The sequence below is a fragment of the Nicotiana sylvestris genome, chromosome 6 (genome assembly GCF_000393655.2).
Source record: "Nicotiana sylvestris chromosome 6, ASM39365v2, whole genome shotgun sequence".
In the NCBI taxonomy this organism is placed as follows: Eukaryota; Viridiplantae; Streptophyta; class Magnoliopsida; order Solanales; family Solanaceae; genus Nicotiana; species Nicotiana sylvestris.
The window spans coordinates 4,781,105-4,804,419 of NC_091062.1; the positions used below are offsets into that span (position 1 = coordinate 4,781,105).

General features: G+C 37.1%; 1 protein-coding gene across 1 annotated transcript; it reads left to right on the forward strand.

Annotated features, from left to right (window-relative positions):
• Window positions 1-2,561: 2,561 nt before the first annotated feature.
• Window positions 2,562-7,006, forward strand: LOC104217775 (myb family transcription factor EFM). Its single transcript, XM_009768093.2, has 4 exons — window positions 2,562-2,955; window positions 3,807-4,364; window positions 4,917-4,993; window positions 6,334-7,006. Exons 1-4 carry the CDS (start codon window positions 2,760-2,762, stop codon window positions 6,766-6,768), a joined length of 1,266 nt encoding a protein of 421 aa, XP_009766395.1. The 5' UTR covers window positions 2,562-2,759; the 3' UTR covers window positions 6,769-7,006.
• The last annotated feature ends 16,309 nt before the right edge of the window (window positions 7,007-23,315 follow it).

Below are 23,315 nucleotides of genomic sequence, written 5' to 3' on the forward strand. Positions count from 1 at the left end.
TCTAGCCAGTTAAGAGTTAGGCTTAGGATGCTACTGGTTAGCTATTGATGCAGGGCTTTATGCGCTGGGTATTAGTTTACCTTCCATCTCGTTCGTATTTAATATATTCTCTTATATTGCTGTTATTTTGCTATTTTAGGTTCATTTATGTTATGTTATGTATTTTATGTTATTTTATTATGAGTCTATTGATGGTACTAATATATCGTCACTTGGTGCTTTCTTGAGCTGAGGGTCTCCTGGAAAACAGCCTCTCTACCCCTCGGGGTAGAGATAAGATCTGCGTACATACTACCCTCCCCAGACCCCACTTGTGGGATTATACTGGGTTGTTGTTGTTGTTGTACTTGACATGATAAGTCAATCAAAGGCCATAGCATTATTTTTATATAAAAAAAATAGCATGACCAGTATTTTGAAGAAAAAAAAAAACCACAATTTCTTTGGACATTTGTTAAATTTCACTTTTACATGTTGGAGTATTTTTTTTATTTAAATTATATACACTGGTATTATAAAAGATAAATTAATTACTCTCTCTGTTTCAATTTATATGAACTTATTTTCTTTTTGATCCGTTCCAAAAAATAATGACCCATTTCTAAATTTAGAAATAATTTAGCTTAAACTTCCAATTCTACCCTTGATGAGAAGCTTTTATAACCACACGAATACTCTAGACTCCTTTATAACTTGTTTAGGACCACAAATTTCAAAAATCTTCATTTTTCTTAAATAGTGTGTCCAATCAAATAGTTTCACATAAATTGGAATAGAGGGAGTAATTATTTAACTTTCAGTGTAATTTCACCCTAGTATTAAGGGCCGAGCTTGAGTTTCTCGTTATGAGTTAAGCATAATTCAGTAGTTTTAAACAAATTTATGTATTTATGTTAAGAAATTCTCTTACTATACATTAGTAATTTATTGAACACCAAGTAAGCTGCATTTTCTAGAGTTCAGAACTCATAAACTCAAAATTTTTACTTTCGCCTCTGTCTACCATAAAGATTTAGTTATTATTTTTATCAAGTTACCAAATGATACTAGTTATTATATTGTTTTATCTCTAATTACCTTACAAATTAAATGATATAATTGCATAAATATTTTACACCGTTAATGTATAAAACAAAATTATTCCCTATCCCTGCCCCCCCCCCCCCCAAAAAAAAAAAAAATCTTTCTCTAAGCGTTGCATGGATGTTAGGCTTCCTTTGAAATGAACACGATAAGTGGCTTTATCCACTTGATGCATCTTGCATGTGCCTAACAGCTTTTGAAGAATCATTTAATCACAATCCTACTTTATTTCTTGGGATTTACTTATGAGTTTAAGTTTTGTTAATCGTAAAAGTAATAATTTTTACACAATTTAGTCACTTATTACAGGTAGATTCACTAATAAATATGAATTGATAATGTAAAAGAATCTTTAGAATGTAAGGTATATAATTTAAATCGTGTATTTGTTCTGCTTTTGGTTGATTGAAAGTAGTGAGTATATACACAGAACAAATGAATGATCCAATTTTATTTTGCTGATAATTATTCAGAGATTTCAAAAAAAAAAAAAAATAGCAGAAAGTTGAGTTTTGAATGAATATTTGTTATGAAGAAAATGAATTTTTACTATTCCTGAGCAAATTCTTGAAAACGTTTTCTCAGTGGCATACTGTAAGATATCCATTAATCCAAAAAGGAGGATTATAGTCGGAATCTTGAATAACACAACCACTAATTAATGAATCTTTTGTAGCAATATTAGTTAAAGATATGCAAAATGTAGGCTAAAGATTAAAAGAAGTTAAAGGAAAAAAGTAACATTTGAAGAAGAAGAGAATCATCTTTTGTTTCGGTGGTTTGAATTCGTATAAAGAGTAAAGACTGTCCCAAAGGTTCCAAAATCAGCTCTTTCCTTTTCTCTAATCACATGACTCTTTCAAGCTTTTGTAATTTTACAAGGATTCAATATTTAAATTTTGATGAGTTCGACTTTTAAATTTTTTAATACCTGAAGTTATTTGTGTTTATTTTAAGGTAACTAGTTTCACCTATTATAAATAATTAACTGTAGCTATCTTTTAGATGATAAGATATAGTGAAAATCTTACACTATTAAGGTATAGTTGTATAATAATATATAGAGTTGTCTCCATGTGTGCTATAGGATACAGATTCGAACCGTAGAATTAGTCACTGATATTGGTGTCAGGATATACTACTTACATTACATTCTTTTAGAATGCGACACTTCCTAGCTAGAACTCTGTATGAACACGGAATACTTCGTACATCGGGATATGGTTTAAAGGTATAAAAGTGAAACTGCATAGCCATATATACCTCACGACAGCATACCCCTTTTACACTTTTATTACCAAATGGCTTTTTACCTTTGCTCTTTGCAAGAAGTTACCATCCTCTTCTTTTCTTTCTTGCTTTCTTTAATCCTTCCTTTGCTTTTTCTTTTTACTTTGTTTTTTTTCTTACCTCAGAATCTTACTTTATTCTCCCTCGAACTCAACCCTCTAAAAAGACCACTATCCTCTTCACATCTTGATCCTCATTGTGTTCATAAACAAACAACTCTTCCCTTTCTCTCTATTCCAACTCTTGTGTTTCAAACCTAGAAAGAAATAGGTCACTATTTTTCTAGCTTCTTTTTAATCCATTTGTAGTTTGAGAATTATATAATTATAATTCTCTTAGTTTGGTGTCATAATTTGTGAATCTTGAATCTTGAAAATCTAGACATAATGATGTCCTCACCTTCAGAATTAAGCCTTGAATGCAAACCCCATCAAAGCTATTCTATGCTTCTAAAATCTTTTGGTGAAAAAATTGATCAAACCCAAAATTTAGAAGAATTTGTTGCTCGACTTGAAGAAGAAAGAGTCAAGATTGATGCTTTCAAACGTGAACTTCCTCTTTGCATGCAACTTTTAACCAATGGTAATCTATCTCTTCATTATATTTTACACATCCTCATGAGAATATCAAGCTTATGTTTCCTTCATAGCCGTCTGACGGTCTTTCGGAAATAGCCTCTCTATCCCTTGGGGTAGGGGTAAGGTCTGCGTACACTTAACCTCCCTAATCCTCTCTAGACCCCACTAATAAGGTTTCACTGAGTCGTCGTTGCTGTTGTATTTCCTTCAGAGCTAGGTTTACAAGCTTTTCTCTCTATAAGATATATAACAGTAGTGTATAGTTTAAAACTACGTAAGGTAAATATAACAGTGAATATAATCATGTTCCTTAACTAGCTTGAGTCTCTTCCATGTATTCTTACTCTTATTTTAATATGTTGCAGCATGTAATTATATGTCTTTATTTTTTAGGTTAATAATCCGTTACTTTTATGTACAGTTGCTTGTAGTGATCTTTAGATAATTTTGTCGTGTATAAAAGTTAAATTCTTCATTTTGTAGCTTATAAGATTCAAATGGTTTTCTCTGTTCACAACTTTATATGTGCGTGATATATTAAATCAAGAATAGTAGGATTCAAAATGTACTTGGTTAATTCTTGATTTCTTTTATTAATATGATAATAACAATAACAAAAACAAACTCAGTATAATTTCACAAAATATAGTTTAAAAAAAGCAGTGTGTATGCAAATATTATCCCTACCTTGTAAAAATTAAAAAGTTGTTTCCGACAGACTCGGCTCCTTCGATTAAGCACAAAAGCACATAAAATTTACATACCCTAAATTGGGTATATTTAATGATCTTATTTCCTGTGCCAAGTAGTCTAACATTATTTGTTTTTTTTGTTTTTTTTTTTGGAAAATAACAGCTATGGAAGCTTCAAGACAACAACTTCAATCCTATAGGGAAAATCAAGGACGAAAACCAGTACTTGAAGAATTTATTCCACTAAAGAATAATAATGCAATTGGTGAAGAAAATGAAAAAACTATAGCAAATACAACTGATCATAATAAAGCAAACTGGATGACTTCTGCACAACTATGGAGTCCAGGAAGTGAAGAAATTAAAGAAAAATCCACACAAATATCTTCTAAAGAAATTACTGATATTGGTATTTCAAAACTAGCGTTTGACAACAATTTTCCTAGCCCAACACTAGCTCTTGCTTCAACTAAACAAAGTATTGAAATAGTTGAAGATAACAAGAATTTGGAAACAGTGAATAATTATTCTGGAAAAGATAATTTAATATTAGAGCAAGGAAAAGGAGGTTCTAATATTAATCAGCAGCCAGATTCTCAAAGTACAGGAGCTGTAACCAACAGTACAAGTACTCAACAGCATAGAAAGGCAAGAAGATGTTGGTCCCCTGATTTACACAGGCGTTTTGTTAATGCTCTTCAGATGTTAGGTGGTTCTCAAGGTAAGATATATTTGTGCAAACCAAGCCTTTTTATTTTATATTATCAGTATAATTTAATCTGTTATTGTTTACGATTTAAGAAATACACGTCATTGGTAGTAATTTAACTTAATAGTATAAAAATATTATGCCCTTCCAATTTATCTGGCACCATTCGAATTTCAAGACTCGAACAAACTTTTCTTAGATCGTAATTTTTTCATATACTTTTTATTTATTTATTTGTAGGTTGTTTTATTTTTGTTTTTGGGCAAGTTCATTTTTATTTTTTTTGGTTGTAAGGCCATTAAAGGCGAATTTATATATTTGCATTGAATTTAACTTATATATACAGATATTGTAGAATTTTTTTCACTATTAATTGTACTTTTTACACGTTATAATAAGTAATCTGTCTTATTTTCTAAGCTAACATTCCTACTTCTGGTAAACAATTACGTATAGTTATCTTCTAATGAAAAAGAAATCATCATGTCATCATTTGGTTGTCTTTCTTACTTTGAGAACAATCAAGAAAGCAGGCTAACTATCTTTTGAATATAATGATTTCAGTGGCTACTCCAAAACAAATTAGAGAACTGATGAAGGTTGATGGTTTGACCAATGATGAAGTTAAAAGCCATCTGCAGGTATATCTTAACCAATTCTAACCTCACCCTCACCCCCCTCCCCCCCCCATTTCCCGTTCCTACCCCCCACCCCACCCCACCCCACCCCCAAAACCAAGAAAAGCCTAACCTTGAAAAAGTTGTAGGTAACACATTGCTCACTGGTAAATGTGCATATTCCATACAGGCAGTACAAATTAAAGTACTAGGACAGAAACTTAAACCAATTAGTGTGATCTTTTTCTTCTTCTTTTTTCTACAAAAGATACACAAAATTTGCTTGTTTGTTTATTTTAATAAAAAGAGGTGGTATATTTTATATTTGAAAATAATTTGATTTTAATTCTCATTATTACACTAAATGACATTCCTTTATAGTCCTAAAAATCTCAAAGGCAAATTTAAAATATTCCAAAAGTTTTTTCCTTAATTCTGTGCCCAAGAAAAGTATATTACATAAATTAAAACAAATAAAGGGAGTAGTACCATATATTGCTGCATAATGTTACAATTAAGGACATTTGTAGTAAAATTTGTCCATTTAGAGTTTAGTGCACAAAAATCTAAAACAAAATAGGCGGGGTGTCAAAAAATTCCTCATTTTGCATTAATTAAGCTCATCTTTGCAAGTCCAGCAGAAACTTGGTTTCCTCCTGATATATAAGTATAAACTTTTCTGGTATTCGGATGTTTACACTAAATTATACTAATAATTATCATGCATATCTACGAACATGGTTTTTACAAAACCATACTAATAGCTAGTTTGGATGGTTGTTACTTGGTGTATTGTATCGTATTGTTACTTAAAATATAATATTTGTTTCAATTGTTATTTAAATTTTATTGTATCGTATCGTTAAATCCATCGTTACATAACGCTGAAAAGTGTCACTTTATAGATCAACTGATTTGATGTGGTTGCGTCATTACTTTTTTTTTTCTCATATTGTCCTTCCTTATTATTAAATAATCTTATTTTATCTTTTACCCTACCTTTTTAAATAATAATTTTACCTCGTACCTTACTTTTTTAAAATTATATTGCAAGTTCATTTTTCATATTGTTAGTGCATGATATCATGAAACGAATGCAAATAATACAATTTAGTCAAATATTGTATACATCAAAACGATACAATAATGTAATACTAATGATACATTATGAAACGATACATAACAATCATCCAAACAAGTTGTAATTCTATATAAAACTAATAATGAAGTGACCTGCAATCAGATAAAATATATGACAAGTTTTCATTATTTCATTTCATGCAAACATACTTAATAACTTCTTATGAGTCAATGCATGTTAATTTCTAGCGAAAATAATTGTATTTTTTGTGTCATTTATACAGAAGTACAGACTTCACACGAGAAGGCCAAGTCCAAGCCCACAAGTAGCAACATCAGCACCTCACCTGGTGGTTTTAGGTGGCATATGGGTTCCACCAGAGTACGCAGCCGCCGCCGCACACGGCGGTGCGCCACCTGCAGCCACCCTATATGGAGCACATCCAACTAGCCATGCACCATCACCACATTACATTGCAGCCCCACATGGATCAATGGCTCAAGAATTTTACTCTACTACTGCACCGCAACCCTTACAATCGCTTCACCACCTCCAGCACCACCACCAGCATCAGCAGTTGTACCATCACGGCGGCCAAATTTACAAGCCACCCTCAAACTCACATACTCATAGCTCGCCGGAACCCGAATCCCGAGGAACCGGTCATGGTGACCGGTCGGAGAGTATTGAAGATGGAAAATCCGAGTGCAGTAGCTAAGAAAAGTTTCTACGTAACAATTTTCTGTGATTAAGTTAGTTTAGAGTTAACTAATTAAGAATTAGCTTAGATTAATTATTAGAAGGTTTTTGTTGTCGAAAGAACTGGGAAAAATAAGCTGCATCTTCCTGTTAATTTATGCTACACGTACGAAGGGAAGGGTAAAAAAGGCATAATGAAAAAAGGTAGTCTTTGTTTTCTTTTGATATATCCTAATTGGATAAAGTTTAAAATTCAGATGTATTTGGTTTTCTTGGCGTTTTGTGGATCTTGCTTGCCAATTTTTGGCTTTTGCTCAGTTGACGATTTGACCTTACCTTTTGATTAAAAGCATAAATTCTTCTGTGGCAGGAATGGTAAATTTAAGTTTTAAGTTTATTTTTGTTGCAGTCACGATCAGATATGGATAAATTCACAATTCAAATTGACAGATTGATGTTTAACTTTTGAATTCGTAATATTGAATTTATTATACTTTTAAAATTATGATCTCAAAATATATTCATGTTTTGTATCAAAATACTGAATTTCGGTTGACCCCTAGCTAAAAAGTTACATCTACCATTGCAATTAGATATATAGTATTCAAAAACTGAAAAAACGAATTTTAATTTTTCCGTCTCGTATAAGGTTCTTAACCATTTTGGAATTATTTTTATGTTCTATGAATCTTGTAGCGCAAAATTATATTTATATAAGCATGTTACTTTACACTTAATTATAAGTAAATTTTAATGATAAATTATAACGACCCGACCGATTGTTTTAAGCATTTGCACTTCGCTCGGTGATTCGAGGGCATGAATGGCTCCGTATAATGTATTATGACTTATGTGAATCGTCGGTTTTGGTTTTCAAGTTATTCGGATTGATTTGGAAGAATGATTATCAACTAGAAAGCTTTAAATTTGAAAGAATTGACCAAGTTTGACTTTTTAGTAGTTAATCTCGGATTGGATGTTTGATGGTTCCAATAGCTCTGTATGGTGATTTTGTACTTAGGAGTGTGTTCGGAAAAATATTTGGAAGTCCACAGTTTAATTAGGCTTGAAATGGCTAAAAACGGAAATTTAAGTTTGAAAGTTTGACCGGGGAATTGACTTTTTGATATCGGGATCAAAATCCAATTCTGGAAATTGAAATAGCTTCATTATGTCATTTATGAATTGTATGCAAAATTTGAGATCAATCGGACGTGTTTTGATACGTTTTGACATCGAATGTGAAATTTCGAAGTTCATAAGTTCTTATACTTGAATCGATGTGTGATTCGTGTTTTATCCTTGTTAGGTGTGATTTGAGACCTCGAGTAAGTCCGTATTATATTGCGGGACTTGTTGGTATATTTGACGGAATCCCAAGTGACTCGGATGAGTTCCAGAGTGAGTTTTGAACAAGCTTGGGCATTTCGGCACTTCTGATGATGTTATGGGATAGTTGAAGTGCGCAACGCACATTTTTTAGGGCAGAAGTGCGACCGCACATCCCCAAAGTGCTGTGGCAGAAGGAATTATGCGGACCTCAATCGAAATTGTGTGGTCCGCAGAATTCTTCTCCCGGCCGCAGAAATGTGATTTCGCAGATTCGGTGGTCCGACTTCGGAAGCTTATATCTTTAGATCTACAAGGAATTTGGAGATGATTCAAAAATGAAAGTTGTACCCCTTCATACCTAGTTTCCAGAAAGGTAAGAAAATAATCATTTGCCATTTGTATAGAAAGTTAAGGCCATTTTACTAAATCCTGGTAGAGCAGAATTTGTTGAAGTGCGGCTGCACAATTTGGAGTGCAGCTGCAGGACCATGGATGTACGACCACACTTGAAAATGTGCGGTCAGCAATTTGGAAGGCAGCTTTGGTACTATATAAACGAGGGTAAGGATATTATTTCACATTTTGTACTTTGGGAGCTCGTTTTGTGACGATGTTTTGTGAGTTTTCAAGAAATTCATCGGGATAAGTGATTCTAATTTGGATTTGGTTAATATACATGAATATATCATTGTTTTCATCATTTAATAAGTATTTTGAGATGAAAATTGGAGGTTTTAGCCTAAAGTCTCATAGAGTAAATTTTCGAGTTTTGAACATTGATTCGGAGTCGAATTTAAGTGAAACCAGAATGGTTGGACTCGTAATTGAATGAGTTGACGGTTTTGTGAGTTTTTTTGGGTTCTGTGGTGCGGGCCTGGGTTGGACTTTTGGGGTGATTTTAGGCTTGTGATTAAAAATTTAACGTTTATCGATGAGTTTGTTTCCTTTGGCATTATTTGATGTATTTGAGTTGCTTTTGGCTAGTTTTGAGCCGTTCGAAGGTTAGTACGCACGATATTGCATTTTTGGAGCATCGATTGGCTTGCTCGGTATTGGAATTGGCTCGTTCGAGGTAAGTAAATCTTCTAAACTTAGTGCTGAGGATATGAAAGCTCGAATTACGTGCTATGTGATTGGTGTTGAGGTGACACACATACTTGATGACAGGCGTGTGGGCGTGCACCGTGTGAATTATGACTCCGTTATTTCTATGGTACTATGTAGTTACCTGATCTTACCTGTAACCATGAAATTTCTACGTATTTGAGCTATTGAGTTGTGATCCATGTTAGACACCATGTATAGGCTACATGCTTATCCTGTTGGGACCCACTGTGGACATTTCTGTTGTTGAGTTATTTTCTTTCTTTGCTTTATATACGCAGTCATACGCATTCATATGCATATCATATCTCAGTCTCAGTTATTATTTATTGATACATCATATCATCATTTTTCGGCTAGTTTCATGACATTTTGAGCCCGAGAGAGAGAAAGAGATTGGAGAGATTGATGACTGAATGAGGCCGGCGGTCAGATTGTGAGAATATTGATACTATAGCATGTGAGTTGTCCGTGCGGATTCTGATATTGATACTATAGCACATGAGTTGTCCGTGCGAATTCTGATATTGATACTATGGAACGTGAGTTGTCCGTGTTGATAATAGTGTTTGGGTTGTAGGAGCCTCTCCAGAGTCTGTACACACCCTCAGTGAGTGCGGTTGATTATATTGAGGGATGGATCTTTCCTGGATATCGGTCTTATCCGAAGCATTTATATACCTGGAGATGGATCTTCCTCACGGTTCGGAATGGCGTTTGTAAGCACGTGATTTTTGCTTCACGGACAATTGCTCCAAAAGAAAATAAAAATAGCGGCAAAGGGCTTCGCTGTACAATTTTTCGGTCTTTCCGTGACATGTTTTGTTAATCGTTTGTGAGTCTGTCCGTTTTGCATCTAGTCATTATCAAACAAAAATACAAAAAAGGCCTGTCGTTAAAAGAAAATTCAAAAAATGTGTGTATGTGTGCATCGTTCATTCTCAGCTGTGAGTTAACCATTTTTATTTTTATTTTATGTTAAATTGTTATAGGTGCTAACCAATATGTGTGTAAGTTTATTTTAATTTTTACAATTTTTAGGAATTTTTAGTTTAATTTGTTGATTTGAAAAAGAGAAAAAAAAGTAAGTAAAAGAATGAGGGAAAACCGGTTTGGGCCCAAAAGAAATGAAATAAAACAGGCCCAAACCAGCACTCAGACCCAGTCCAAGTCCAGGCCTGCCCAGGTGCCTCCTGAAACGACGCCGTTTCGGGCAAATAAATCCAAGCCGTCCGTCCAGGCCAATCCAACGGTTCAGAATCCCTTTCAACAACCCGTGTTCAAACCCGACCCAATAACTAATCCGACCCAACCCCTCACTTAAACCAAACGACCTCGTTTAATTACCAAACGACCCCGTCCCATTTCTCAACATCAGATCTAAGCCGTTGAGATCATCTGATCTAACGGCTCAGATCCGATCAACCTCACCATATATAAACCTTCCCTTACACCCCACGCCCCCTATCCGAACCCCACCCCTCACTCGTCTCCTTCCCTGAACCCTGAAACCCCCAAACCCTAGCAGCCGCCCTAGTCTCCTTCGCCATTAAAGCCGGCGGCACGAACGCCGGTGACCACCCCCTGAACACCCTAAGACCCCCTCACTCCCCTGAACACGAATCCACTAACCACGAACCTCGAATCATCTCCTATCGTCTCGAATCTGGATTTGAAGATTCGAGACAAAACTCGATCTACACCAAACCACCCCATCTTCATACCAGACACCCCCCTGACCTTCCTAGTGACCAAACCAAACTTGGTTTGGTCCGAATCTACCCACAACTCCCAAAAATCCAGATCTGGAAATCCAGACTTTTGAAACACATGCACCTGGGGAACCCGGCCAGTTTTGACATAGGTTTGAGGTCTAATAGACCTTAACCAAGGTGTTCTCATGTGAGAACACCCTGGTTAAAGTTTGTTCGGCCTCAAAAGTTCGAAGTCGAGTTTGATTTGGTTCTGTTTTGGTTTAAACGTTTTGGTAAGTTTTCCGTTCTTTTGTTTTATTTCCAAATAAGTTGTCAGCATATCTCTTTGTGTTTGTTTGTTATTTTGTTACTTTTTCCAGATTTCTTTCATCTCTGTTAAAGACCTTTTATTTGGTCGATTGTCTTCTGTTTGTTCTGAATACACTCTGTGATAAACATGATCGTCAGTTAGATTAATCGTCAAAGGAACTAATTCATATAGGCCCAGTAATTTAATAAAAGTTGTCTGATACCCTTTAGGTCCCTAAATGTATTGTTTATGTGAGCGATCGATTATTACCTGCTATAATTAGTATAGTCGACTCGATAAATGTCGTCGATTAGTTTTCTATAACTAATGAATCGAATGAGCTAATAATGTCGCATCACTAATGAGCCTGTATTGTGATTTGGAATAGGGGCATTACCCATGAATGGTAGTTTGTAACTACATTGTAAACAATTAAAGGCCAGGTCGGGGCAGTTCTGAGATCGAATGTTCAAAGCCCAAAATGCCCTGATGCTGCAATAGGCAAGGCAGTAATAATCCAGGGATAACAAGGGCATTCTGGGGTGTTGAAAAAGACAAAAAAGATTAGTATAAATGGGCTGACAAGTAGGGTACTAATTTAGGATTAAACTAATACCAATGGGGAACAAGACACAAGGGTATGGGGCTTAAAATGAGTAAACAAATGAGCCCATAATTCTGGATTAAACAAAAACCAGGCATGGGGAATAAAGGGGGGCTGACACCAGAAGATGCTGAGGCATGGGGCTTAAAGGGGTATGGGCAGGCTGCAAGTTGCAGCAAAAAGGGCAGCCTAGCTGCACTGAGTCATTTGGCTTATAAATAGGCCATTTGATAACTTAAAGGAAAACTTTTTAGTCTTCAGAAAAGGAGAAAACGAAAGGTTGGAATTTTAGTCTTGAGGCTGGAACTCTTAGTCTAAAGAGAGGTCTAGTGAGCTTAAAGAAAACTGAAAAGTATAAGGCAGTTTCCAATAAACATTGTAACCAAACACTGCCTGAAAGTTGTATAAGAGTGCATATTGGTCAAGCTGTCTTGGCCAAGTTCTATTGTTTGCATTGACTGAGCTGTTTGGGGTTGTTGAACTGGTGGTTTTGCTGCATTGAACACTCAGTTATTGCTGTTGTTTCATTATTCTTTCCTGGGATTGCTGGCTTGGTTTCGACTATCTGTTAGTCCTTGTATTCTGGGAGATATTGTTGGTTATCTGTGGCTGTGGAAAACACTTGGTCTAGTTGGTTATTGCTGTGTTGTTGCTGCGTGTCTGTGTTGCTGCTGTATTTACTGCATATTGCCCAGCTGATCATTTCCTTCTTCTTTTGTCTCTCTATACCAGGTACATGACTAATACTCTGTCAAATGTAATTGGAAAGTTGAGCATGAATACAAAAGAAAAGACCTGAAGAGTGACTTTTATACATAGATTGTTACATTAGACATCATGTACTGTATAATGATTTTCATTTCTGTTTTGACAATGGAAGTAGCCTGTATGCCCAGTATATATCAATGTGGATTAGTTGAATGTTAGTTTATATATGTATGTTGTTAGGTGGAAATATTCCCAATATAATAGGTTGTATCTTAGACTTAGTTTAACTGTGTAGTATATTCTTTAATGTAGGCCAAGCATGAAAACTATCCCCTACTAGTTAATTTCTTTCCCTTTAATAGGCGATCCCTTTATACCACGCCAATAGAACCCAGAACGAGTTCACGGCCTCAACCTCACAAGGGTCGAGCCCAGGTCGAAGACAGACTAGACAGGCCCGCATCGAACGAGCAGTGGCCCAGGTCTGGCCAACCGCGCGTGGGCTGGATTTGGGCCCATGATTATTCGTTTGGCCGACTGTGCACGCAACTTCGGTCCTGATTTTGAAGCATTTCCTAATTACATCACAAACAACTTGCAAGCATATAATTAATTAGGACTATCTACTGTTCTCGATTGATAGAGACGAACACGACAAGAAACGTAGCTGCTATAGGATATCCTTTAAAAAAAATAAGAACGAGATGAGCCTCGACGAAAAATAAACAAAACACGCAGATGCGGGGCCCTTGTTAAATGTATATTATTGAAGCATTTAGTTTCCGGGACGGGTTGTTTAGCAAATCTCACAACCCTCCTAAAATAACAATACGTTAGTCTCTTTAGGATGCGCTTTAATAAGCCTTGCCTTCTTAAAAACTCGGGTGCACATTTATGTGACCCAAATCCAAATCTCGACGGATTCGAAATGTATTTCTAATCACGGGTACATTGATTGTGACGTGATCCGAGAGGCATATCCATGACGTCGCTAATTCCTTTTAAAAGTAGAACGAGACGAGCCTCGTCAAAAAATGAAAAATGTACACAGCCACGGGGCCCTCCAACTGTATATATATTAAAACACTTAGAATTCGGGATAGGTCATTTAGCGAATGTTACGGCCCTCCCCAAAACAACCATACGTTAGTTGCTTTAGGCGCGTCTTAAATAATTTATTTTTCTTAATTCGGGTGCACATTTATGTGACCCAAATCCAAATCTCAGCCGAGTCGAGATATATCAATAACCACGGGTGCATTGATGTAGCGTGGTTCGAGATATGTTTTCACGACGTTGCAAGTCCTATAAAAATAACGGTGAACGATAAAAGCGGATAAAAGATAAAATTGGCACATAGGTTCATAATTGTATTAAAAATCAGATAAATAAGCCGAATATAACAGTTGAGCGACCGTGCTAGAACCACGGAACTCGGGAATGCCTAACACCTTCTCCCGGGTTAACAGAATTCCTTATCCGGATTTCTGGTACGCAGACTGTAATATAGAGTCATTATTTTCCTCGATTCGGGATTAAAATTGGTGACTTGGGACACCCTAAATCTCCCAAGTGGCGACTCTGAAATAAATAAACTAATCCCGTTCCGATTGTCCTTTAATTGGAAAAACTCCCTTGCGCCCTCTCGGGTGCGGAAAAAGGAGGTGTGACAGCTCTGGCGACTCCGCTGGGGATTTCAACCCAGAACCACTGGTTCAGGGTTAAGAATTCGAGCTTAGAATAATTGTTATTATTTGGCTTTATTTATTATCTGATTATTACATGTTTTGAGCCTAATGTGCTAAATGCTGCTTTTACCGCTTTGATATTATTTGAACTGTATATAAACTGTGCCGAAACCTTTCTCTTCTTACCTCCGGGGATGTGCTTACTGGTTGAGACTCCCTATTCTGTTAGTGTCATACCCTAAATAAAAGAGGCTCGGAAAGTTTCTAAGCCGGCTGGCCTTTTGGTTCCCGGAAAGGAGCTCCTTCCTCAGCTCGAGTTGTCCGCTCGGGTACACTGTCTAGAACACCGACCCAGGTTTTTGAACCTAGTATAACAAAGCCACATGCCGGATCCCTAGTAGGAACGTTTATTTGCATCATGTGCATTTGACTTAGGGGACTCAACATAGGGGTTGGGTCCGTCTAGGACAAGCAACCTGAAAATAATAGACAATCTTTCGGCATCCTATGTGCTACATGTTATATTTAGTCAAGGGCGTATGTGTCATTTGGTCATTTCCAGCATGATGTTATTTTAATCGAAGCATGGGGAACATTTGTGGAATCCAAGAAGTCTTGGAATTCCCATATGTCCCCCACGCTTCATATGTTGGGAAAAGCGCATAGGGAGCATTTGCGGAATCCAAGAAGTCTTGGAAATCGTTATGTCTCCCATGCCACATTTTTAAAAGAAATAATAAATATAAAAAATAAAAATACCAATAAAAAACAAAGCATGAAAATTCAAAAAAGATTTTGTATGTTGTCATCATTTTCCACATATAAGAAAATCGTGAAAAAAGGAGAAAATAACAGCATAGAAGTCCGAGTAGAGTCGAAACTCTGCCGAAATTTTGAAAATGAAAAAGTATCTTATTAGTTTGTTTTATTAAAAACAAGGAAAAATAGAAAAAAAGAGTAGTTGTCTTGTTTTTCGAAAAAAAACAAATTAAAAATAGTTTGTCTTGCCATAAAAATAAAAAATAAAAAGTCTTGTTTTAAAATGGGTTTTTATTTATTTATTTGTTTATGAAAATGCCATAATAAAAATAAAAATAATAAAATAAAATGAGTTGGGCGTTGAAAGTGGTTTTATTATTTGTTGCAAATATATATATATATATAAATCCAAAAAGTTTTTCTTTATTTCCAAAATATATATATATATCTTTATTTATTGCAAAAATATTTGTCTTGCCAAAAAGTCTAGAAAAGTTTTTAGACTCCCAATTTTCAAAACAAAAAATCCAAAAATATTTTTCATTATTGACTTCTTTAGAAAGTCTTTTTAATTGTTAAAAAATATATATATATATATATATATAATAAAATAAAAAAAAATCCGAAAATATTTCAAAAAATATTTTTTTTAGAAAGCATTTCTTTTATTAAAGGTAAAATTCCAAAAAAATATTTTCTTTCTTCTTTAGAATAAGAGAAAACAAATGAAAATTCAAACAAAAAATATCTTCCTTTTTACTTTTGCAATTCTCAAAGTTCAAATCAAAAGAAAAGGAATTCTTTCAAGTCTTTCTTTCAAAAAGAAAATCAATCAAAAAAATACTTCCTTTCTTATTTTGAAGCAGTTCTTTCACAAATTCCAATTAAAAAAATGTGTTAGTTCATTTACTTATTCATGATCTGCCCGAACTACGCGGGTTTGATTCTCACCGGATGTGAGATACGTAGGCAACCCTCATTGGGTCCAACCCCACCTTTTGCTTAAATAGCCAAAAAACAAATAAATAAAAAATATATATCAAATTTCAATAGAGTCATAAATAAATTAGGTGATGCTGTTTGTCATAAATAGCCGAATATTCCCGAAAGGGACGCCGGAAGGCTGACTTTGCATAAAACAGCCACCTTTGGGTCATTTTTTAAGATTTGGTCCAGTTGACCCACACAGCCTTAAAAATCCTCGTCCCCGAGACGTTGAAAGGCCGTGTTTGCAATATTGAGTTTTCTAATTTGAAAAACGAAAAAAGAGTTATAAATAAGTCAGGTGATGCTGTTTTGTCATAAATAGCCGAATGTTCCCGAAAGGGACGCCGGAAGGCTGACTTGGCATAAACAGCCACCTTTGGGTCATTTTGAGATATGGACCCACACAGCCTTAAGAAAGCTTCGTCCCCGAGACGCTGAAGGGCCGTGTTTTGCAACACCAAGTTTTTATTATAATTTGAAAAAAAGTCGACGGTCAGGTGAATACCGTTCAAATTTTGTCATAATAAGCCGAGCCAGCTTCGGCCGCGTCTTAAACCGTTCTTGCCGAAATAGCCTTAGAGTATCTTTCAGTTGTCGAAAGGTTATTTTCGTAAAAGAATGGACAAGTTGGTAAAGTGTCATAAAATAATCCTCCCCGGCCTCAAAATTCATGTGGAATTCGGAAGGGGCCACATTTGCAAAAATAACCATTTGGTTGCATTTGTCGAACAGAGAAATGGAGTTAGCCTTTTGTTTTTGAGTTTATAAATCTCTTGATTAAAGTATATGGGTTATTTGATTTTCGAGTTTGTAGGTCATCTTCAAACCTTTGAAGCCCAGTTTGTTTTAGTATGAAAATCGAAAAATTGTTTGTTATTGTTTATCTCTTATTGGCACGAACTACGCAAGGTCTGATTCATGCGGGGTCATGATACGTAGGCAATCTCCATAAGATTCGACCACAACAAAAAAAAAGAATGAAAAAAAAGAGAAAAAAAAGAATGAAAAAACGAAATGAAAATAAATGAAAAAATGAAAAGAAAAAAAAGAATGAAAAAAAAGAAAGAAAAAAAGAAAAGATGTTGTCAATAATGAGAACCGACTGAGTCCATTCTAACCTGTTTGTTTTGCAAATAAGTTAAGGTGGTTGGTTTGTGGTAAGCCGGACAATGACACCCAGAATCCTTTACTTGCACCTCCTGATGCACACTCTGCGGGGATCAGGCCTGATGACGGAAGCATTCGAGTCCTATTGGGAACTTGTTGACTAAGGGTAATGATATGGAAGTTGGCAATGGTCATTGCAATACTAATGCAAAGCTCAGTGGCTACGATGCCAAGTTTGATAAAATGGGAGGACGCTCCGTTCCTTGGTTAACAAGAAAGAAGCAGTTGGTGGCTTATTTTGTTGTCATTCCTGTTTGTTCGGATTATTAGGATTGTAATTCGGATTTTGTTTTGTGTCAATATCTTTCCGCTTATCTTTCCGTTTTGTCATAGCGGTTTGTTTAAGTTTTGTCCAGGTTGTTTAGGATTTTATTTCGTTTGTTTGTTATTCAAACCATTTCACAGGTAGTCTAGCACAAAATCCAATCTGTTATTATTTCCGTTCACCTTTTTGTTTAGTCTTTTTATCATTTTTGTTCAGCGCCGATTCTAGTGACATGACATGCGCACACACTTTGGGCCTAGTCTTTAAAGTTAATCATAAAACCCTGGAAAGGCGATCAGACCATTTAAAGAAAATAAGGACGGTTTGAGATTATTCAGAGCTTGAGTCATGTGGAACTGGGGCAAGTTAAGCACAAAGAAAACCGTTAAAAGCAAGATTCGCCAAATTGGCATGAGGGTCGGTCATGATAATGAGAGTGTCGCCCAACGGTGCTTAGAAATGACAAAGGAAAATAAAACGTTTAACATAATTGTCAAGTCTAGCACCATCAGAAGGGACTATAAGTTTAAATTGTGTTGTTTGCACTTGGCATGTTTTAAAGATTGGAATGACGAAGGCATTTTATTCTGCTACCTAAACACTTTATCCTTTGTTACCCCTTTTGAGCCTTATTTATTTTTCTTTCATACCCCTCGTTCGGAATCAGTAGCAACGACTAGAAGATGCGAACATGGAAGATATAAAAAAAAAAAAAAAAAAAAAGAATAGCAAAACAACAAAAAACAGGCAAGAAAAAAAAGAGCAAAAGAAAAAAGAAAAGAAAGATAAGAAATGAGTGAAAAGAAAGTCACAATGAAAACAGAGGAATTGGGAACTACGTTTGATCTGATTCCTCAAAGAGGATACGTAGGCGCTTCACGGCTCGGTCATAGTTTTGAAAAATGAAAAAAAAAAAAAAAAAAAAAAACAATTAAGATATCCCCAAGCAAGAAACTGGGGCAGAGGTTGCGGTCGTTGTAAATAAATCTAATTCCGAAGGTTGTAATTAATAACCCAAAATTAATGCATTTTTTGAGCCTTTTATACCCTTTCTTTCTAGCCCTATCCAAAACCCACATTACGGTCCAAAGAAAGACCTTCTGACCAGCCTTCAAAAGATGCCAAGTCAGACAAAGGAAGAGTCTTACCGGCGAACATAACATTCTGTTCCGCAGCAGAAAGGACTCTAATCTCCAGCAGAAAGAGTCATACCGGCGACACTCCAAATCCCCAGCTGAAAAGTGATACAAATGAGAGAGTCTTATTGGTGAAAACCTTCACAGGCACCATAAGGCGATGAAAGCTGAGAGAAGAAGCCAAAAATGAGAGAGACTTGATAGTGAAAACCCTTCGGGCACTGCAAGTCGAATAGGATGAAGAATCAGATGGGGAATCACCAATTGAGGATCTTGAAAGATGATTGACGGTAAAGGATAGGCCCCATATGCATGTCATGGCCATTAGAGTCGGTATCTGCGTTTGATAGGTTTTTATTTATAGTTTCTTTTGTAAAAGAGTCATCGTTTCCTTTGTCTTTTATTTTGTTTCTGTTATCTTTCTCCTTTCATAAAAAATTTCCCCAATAGAGTCTGTCCGGTCAGAACAAGTATGAAATGACTTCAAAATATGCCATCAGCTTTCCAAGATGAGATCTGACTAGTATATCCAAATGGTATAGTCAGCGAGGAACAAGCGCGAGGCCAGTGTCAAAAAAGATATCCCCAGCAAAGGGAATTGACAAAAGGATTGACGAGCGTCAAGAGGGATTTCCTTGCCAAAACCAAGGTTATAAACCTCAAAGACAAGGCCCGTGAACAAAGCAAGGAGAGCAGTGAGCACGATTTGGCGAAATCCATACTAGACTAAAAGGTCGGGGAAATGCCAGTTCCCAAGCTATGCCACAAAAGAAGAGGGATATCCCCCAGCAGGAAGGGATTATCCCCAGCACATAATATCATCCCCAACAAGTTGTGCAACGCAAAGCAAGGAAGGAAAAAAGGAAAAGCCATCCCGTTGGGAGTATCACAACCAACCACCATGTTTTAAACTAACAAATTTTGTTTGATTTGAAACAGGTAAAGGAAATGGCATTGAGGCAGAAACGCATGCCACAAGGGATATTATCAAACTGGGGCAGAAAATTTTCCTTCCATTTAGAAAATTTTCTGGAAGTCAGGTACCCCCAGCTGATAATATTTTACCCCCCAACAGGTAAGTAAATCAAGGGAGATAGTCGTTGAAGGAAGAAGCTATGCAAAAACAAAACAAAAACAAAAAAGGAATAAAGAATAAAAAAAAAGAATAATAATAAAAATGGGGAAGGTAGAAAAGGAAAATTCATCCCAATCCCCAGCAAGTATTTTGGGTTCATCCGCCCTCGAATAGGATATTTTGGGTTCATCCGCCCTCGAATAGGATATTTTTGGGTTCATCCGCCCTCGAATAGGATATTTTGGGTTCATCCGCCCTCGAATAGGATATTTTGGGTTCATCCGCCCTCGAATAGGATATTTTTGGGTTCATCCGCCCTCGAATAGGATATTTTGGGTTCATCCGCCCTCGAATAGGATATTTTGGGTTCATCCGCCCTCGAATAGGATATTTTTGGGTTCATCCGCCCTCGAATAGGATATTTTGGGTTCATCCGCCCTCGAATAGGATATTTTGGGTTCATCCGCCCTCGAATAGGATATTTTGGGTTCATCCGCCCTCGAATAGGATATTTCGGGTCCATCCGCCCTCGAATAGGATATTTTGGGTCCATCCGCCCTCGAATAGGATATTTTGGGTCCATCCGCCCTCGAATAGGATATTTTGGGTCCATCCGCCCTCGAATAGGATATTTTGGGTCCATCCGCCCTCGAATAGGATATTTTGGGTCCATCCGCCCTCGAATAGGATATTTTGGGTCCATCCGCCCTCGAATAGGATATTTTGGGTTCATCCGCCCTCGAATAGGATATTTTGGGTTCATCCGCCCTCGAATAGGATATTTTGGGTTCATCCGCCCTCGAATAGGATATTTTGGGTTCATCCGCCCTCGAATAGGATATTTTGGGTTCATCCGCCCTCGAATAGGATATTTTTGGGTTCATCCGCCCTCGAATAGGATATTTTTGGGTTCATCCGCCCTCGAATAGGATATTTTGGGTTCATCCGCCCTCGGTGGGAACTACGTTTGACCTGATTCCTCAAAGAGGATACGTAGGCGCCTCACGGCTCGGTCATAGTATGCATCATAGCAAATATAGGATGCATAATGTACATAGTGTGCACAATATAGGCACAATGTGCGTAACGCACGTAACTCAACATAAGCATAAAAAATAAAATTCCCCAAGCAAGAAAACTGGGGCAGAGGTTATGTTTTAAGTTCCAACAAAGGTTAGATTCCAAAAGTTGTAGCACATCACCCTTCAAATTGTTTTCATTTTTGTAGCCTTTCTTCAATCCCACACCAAAACCAACGTCAACATCCAAAAGACCTCCCGATCAATGTTCGAGAGATGCCAAATCCGGAAAATAAGGCCGAGAATAATACACCAAGCCCCAGCAAAGAAGAGGATCGTAAGATTGGGAACGAATTGATAGTCAAAGGAATCTCCAGAAAAGAGGGTCGTATCTACAACACCCCGATTCCTCGAAAGAAATAAAATGAGAGAGTCTCATCGGTGAAAACCTTCGCAGGCACCGAGAGGCGATGTAAGATGAGGGATATAAAATGAGAGAGTCTTATTGGTGAAAACCTTCACAGGCACCATAAGGCGCCGGGAGATGAGAGAAAAGAGAGAGTCTCATTAGTGAAAACCCCTCGAAGGGCACTATGAGGCGACGAGACAGATCAGCGAAGCTACCACATTTGCAACAAGATGAACATCCATTTATCATCCCCAGCAAGTCAGACCGTCGGACAAATTGATTGATACAAATAGACTGGGTCGGGAATCTATGGTGCACGTCATGATCACGGGGACCAATTGTGTCCTCCAGATAAGTTCTTTGGATTGTCTCCTCCCACAAAAATATTGGTTCAGAAAGTTTTTCTTTTTTCCATATCTTTATTTCTTTTCCTAAAATGTGTCTTGAAAGGATTTTTCAAAGCTTACTACCAGAAACCAAAGGAGAATTCATCCAAATGCCGGATGATACAAACAGTCGTAAAGGCCGGTCCCAGGCAATGCAGGGATTGTGCCCGGAAATTTTGGAAGAAGTAAGCTCCAAAAGGGAGTGGTTTCGGGAGTTAGAAGCAGACCCCCACATCATGTGTTTAAAGAGAAAGAAGAAAAGGGGATAAATTGAAAACCGATCCCCAGCAGGCGAGAGACCCCCAACAGGCAACTTTGCCCGCCAACCAATTATGGGGACAAAGAGCAAGAAAAGGGGAAGAAAGGAAGACCATCCGCCAGAAAGGCACCCTCTACCACCACGATAAAAACTAATTAAATCCTTCTGTCTGCTGCAGGAAAGCAAAGGATTGACGAGAACAGCAACGCCAAGGGAGTCACCAAGACCGGGGCAGAAAATTTTCTGCCGGTTGTCGAAAATTTTCTCGGAAGAACGAGGAAGCAATTTTAATACATTTAAGTTCTAGGTCGCCCACCAGTATAATGCGGGAATACTTTTAAGTTCTAGGTCGCCCACCAGTATAATGCGGGAATACATTTAAGTTCTAGGTCGCCCACCAGTATAATGCGGGAATACTTTTAAGTTCTAGGTCGCCCACCAGTATAATGCGGGAATACTTTTAAGTTCTAGGTCGCCCACCAGTATAATGCGGGAATACTTTTAAGTTCTAGGTCGCCCACCAGTATAATGCGGGAATACTTTTAAGTTCTAGGTCGCCCACCAGTATAATGCGGGAATACTTTTAAGTTCTAGGTCGCCCACCAGTATAATGCGGGAATACTTTTAAGTTCTAGGTCGCCCACCAGTATAATGCGGGAATACTTTTAAGTTCTAGGTCGCCCACCAGTATAATGCGGGAATACTTTTAAGTTCTAGGTCGCCCACCAGTATAATGCGGGAATACTTTTAAGTTCTAGGTCGCCCACCAGTATAATGCGGGAATACTTTTAAGTCCTAGGTCGCCCACCAGTATAATGCAGGAATACTTTTAAGTTCTAGGTCACCCACCAGTATAATGTGGGAATACTTTTAAGTTCTAGGTCGCCCACCAGTATAATGCGGGAATACTTTTAAGTTCTAGGTCGCCCACCAGTATAATGCGGGAATACTTTTAAGTCCTAGGTCGCCCACCAGTATAATGCGGGAATACTTTTAAGTTCTAGGTCACCCACCAGTATAATGCGGGAATACTTTTAAGTTCTAGGTCGCCCACCAGTATAATGCGGGAATACATTTAAGTTCTAGGTCGCCCACCAGTATAATGCGGGAATACTTTTAAGTTCTAGGTCGCCCACCAGTATAATGCGGGAATACATTTAAGTTCTAGGTCGCCCACCAGTATAATGCGGGAATACTTTTAAGTTCTAGGTCGCCCACCAGTATAATGCGGGAATACTTTTAAGTTCTAGGTCGCCCACCAGTATAATGCGGGAATACTTTTAAGTTCTAGGTCGCCCACCAGTATAATGCGGGAATACTTTTAAGTTCTAGGTCGCCCACCAGTATAATGCGGGAATACTTTTAAGTTCTAGGTCGCCCACCAGTATAATGCGGGAATACTTTTAAGTTCTAGGTCGCCCACCAGTATAATGCGGGAATACTTTTAAGTTCTAGGTCGCCCACCAGTATAATGCGAGAATACTTTTAAGTTCTAGGTCGCCCACCAGTATAATGCGGGAATACTTTTAAGTTCTAGGTCGCCCACCAGTATAATGCGGGAATACTTTTAAGTTCTAGGTCGCCCACCAGTATAATGCGGGAATACTTTTAAGTTCTAGGTCGCCCACCAGTATAATGCGGGAATACTTTTAAGTTCTAGGTCG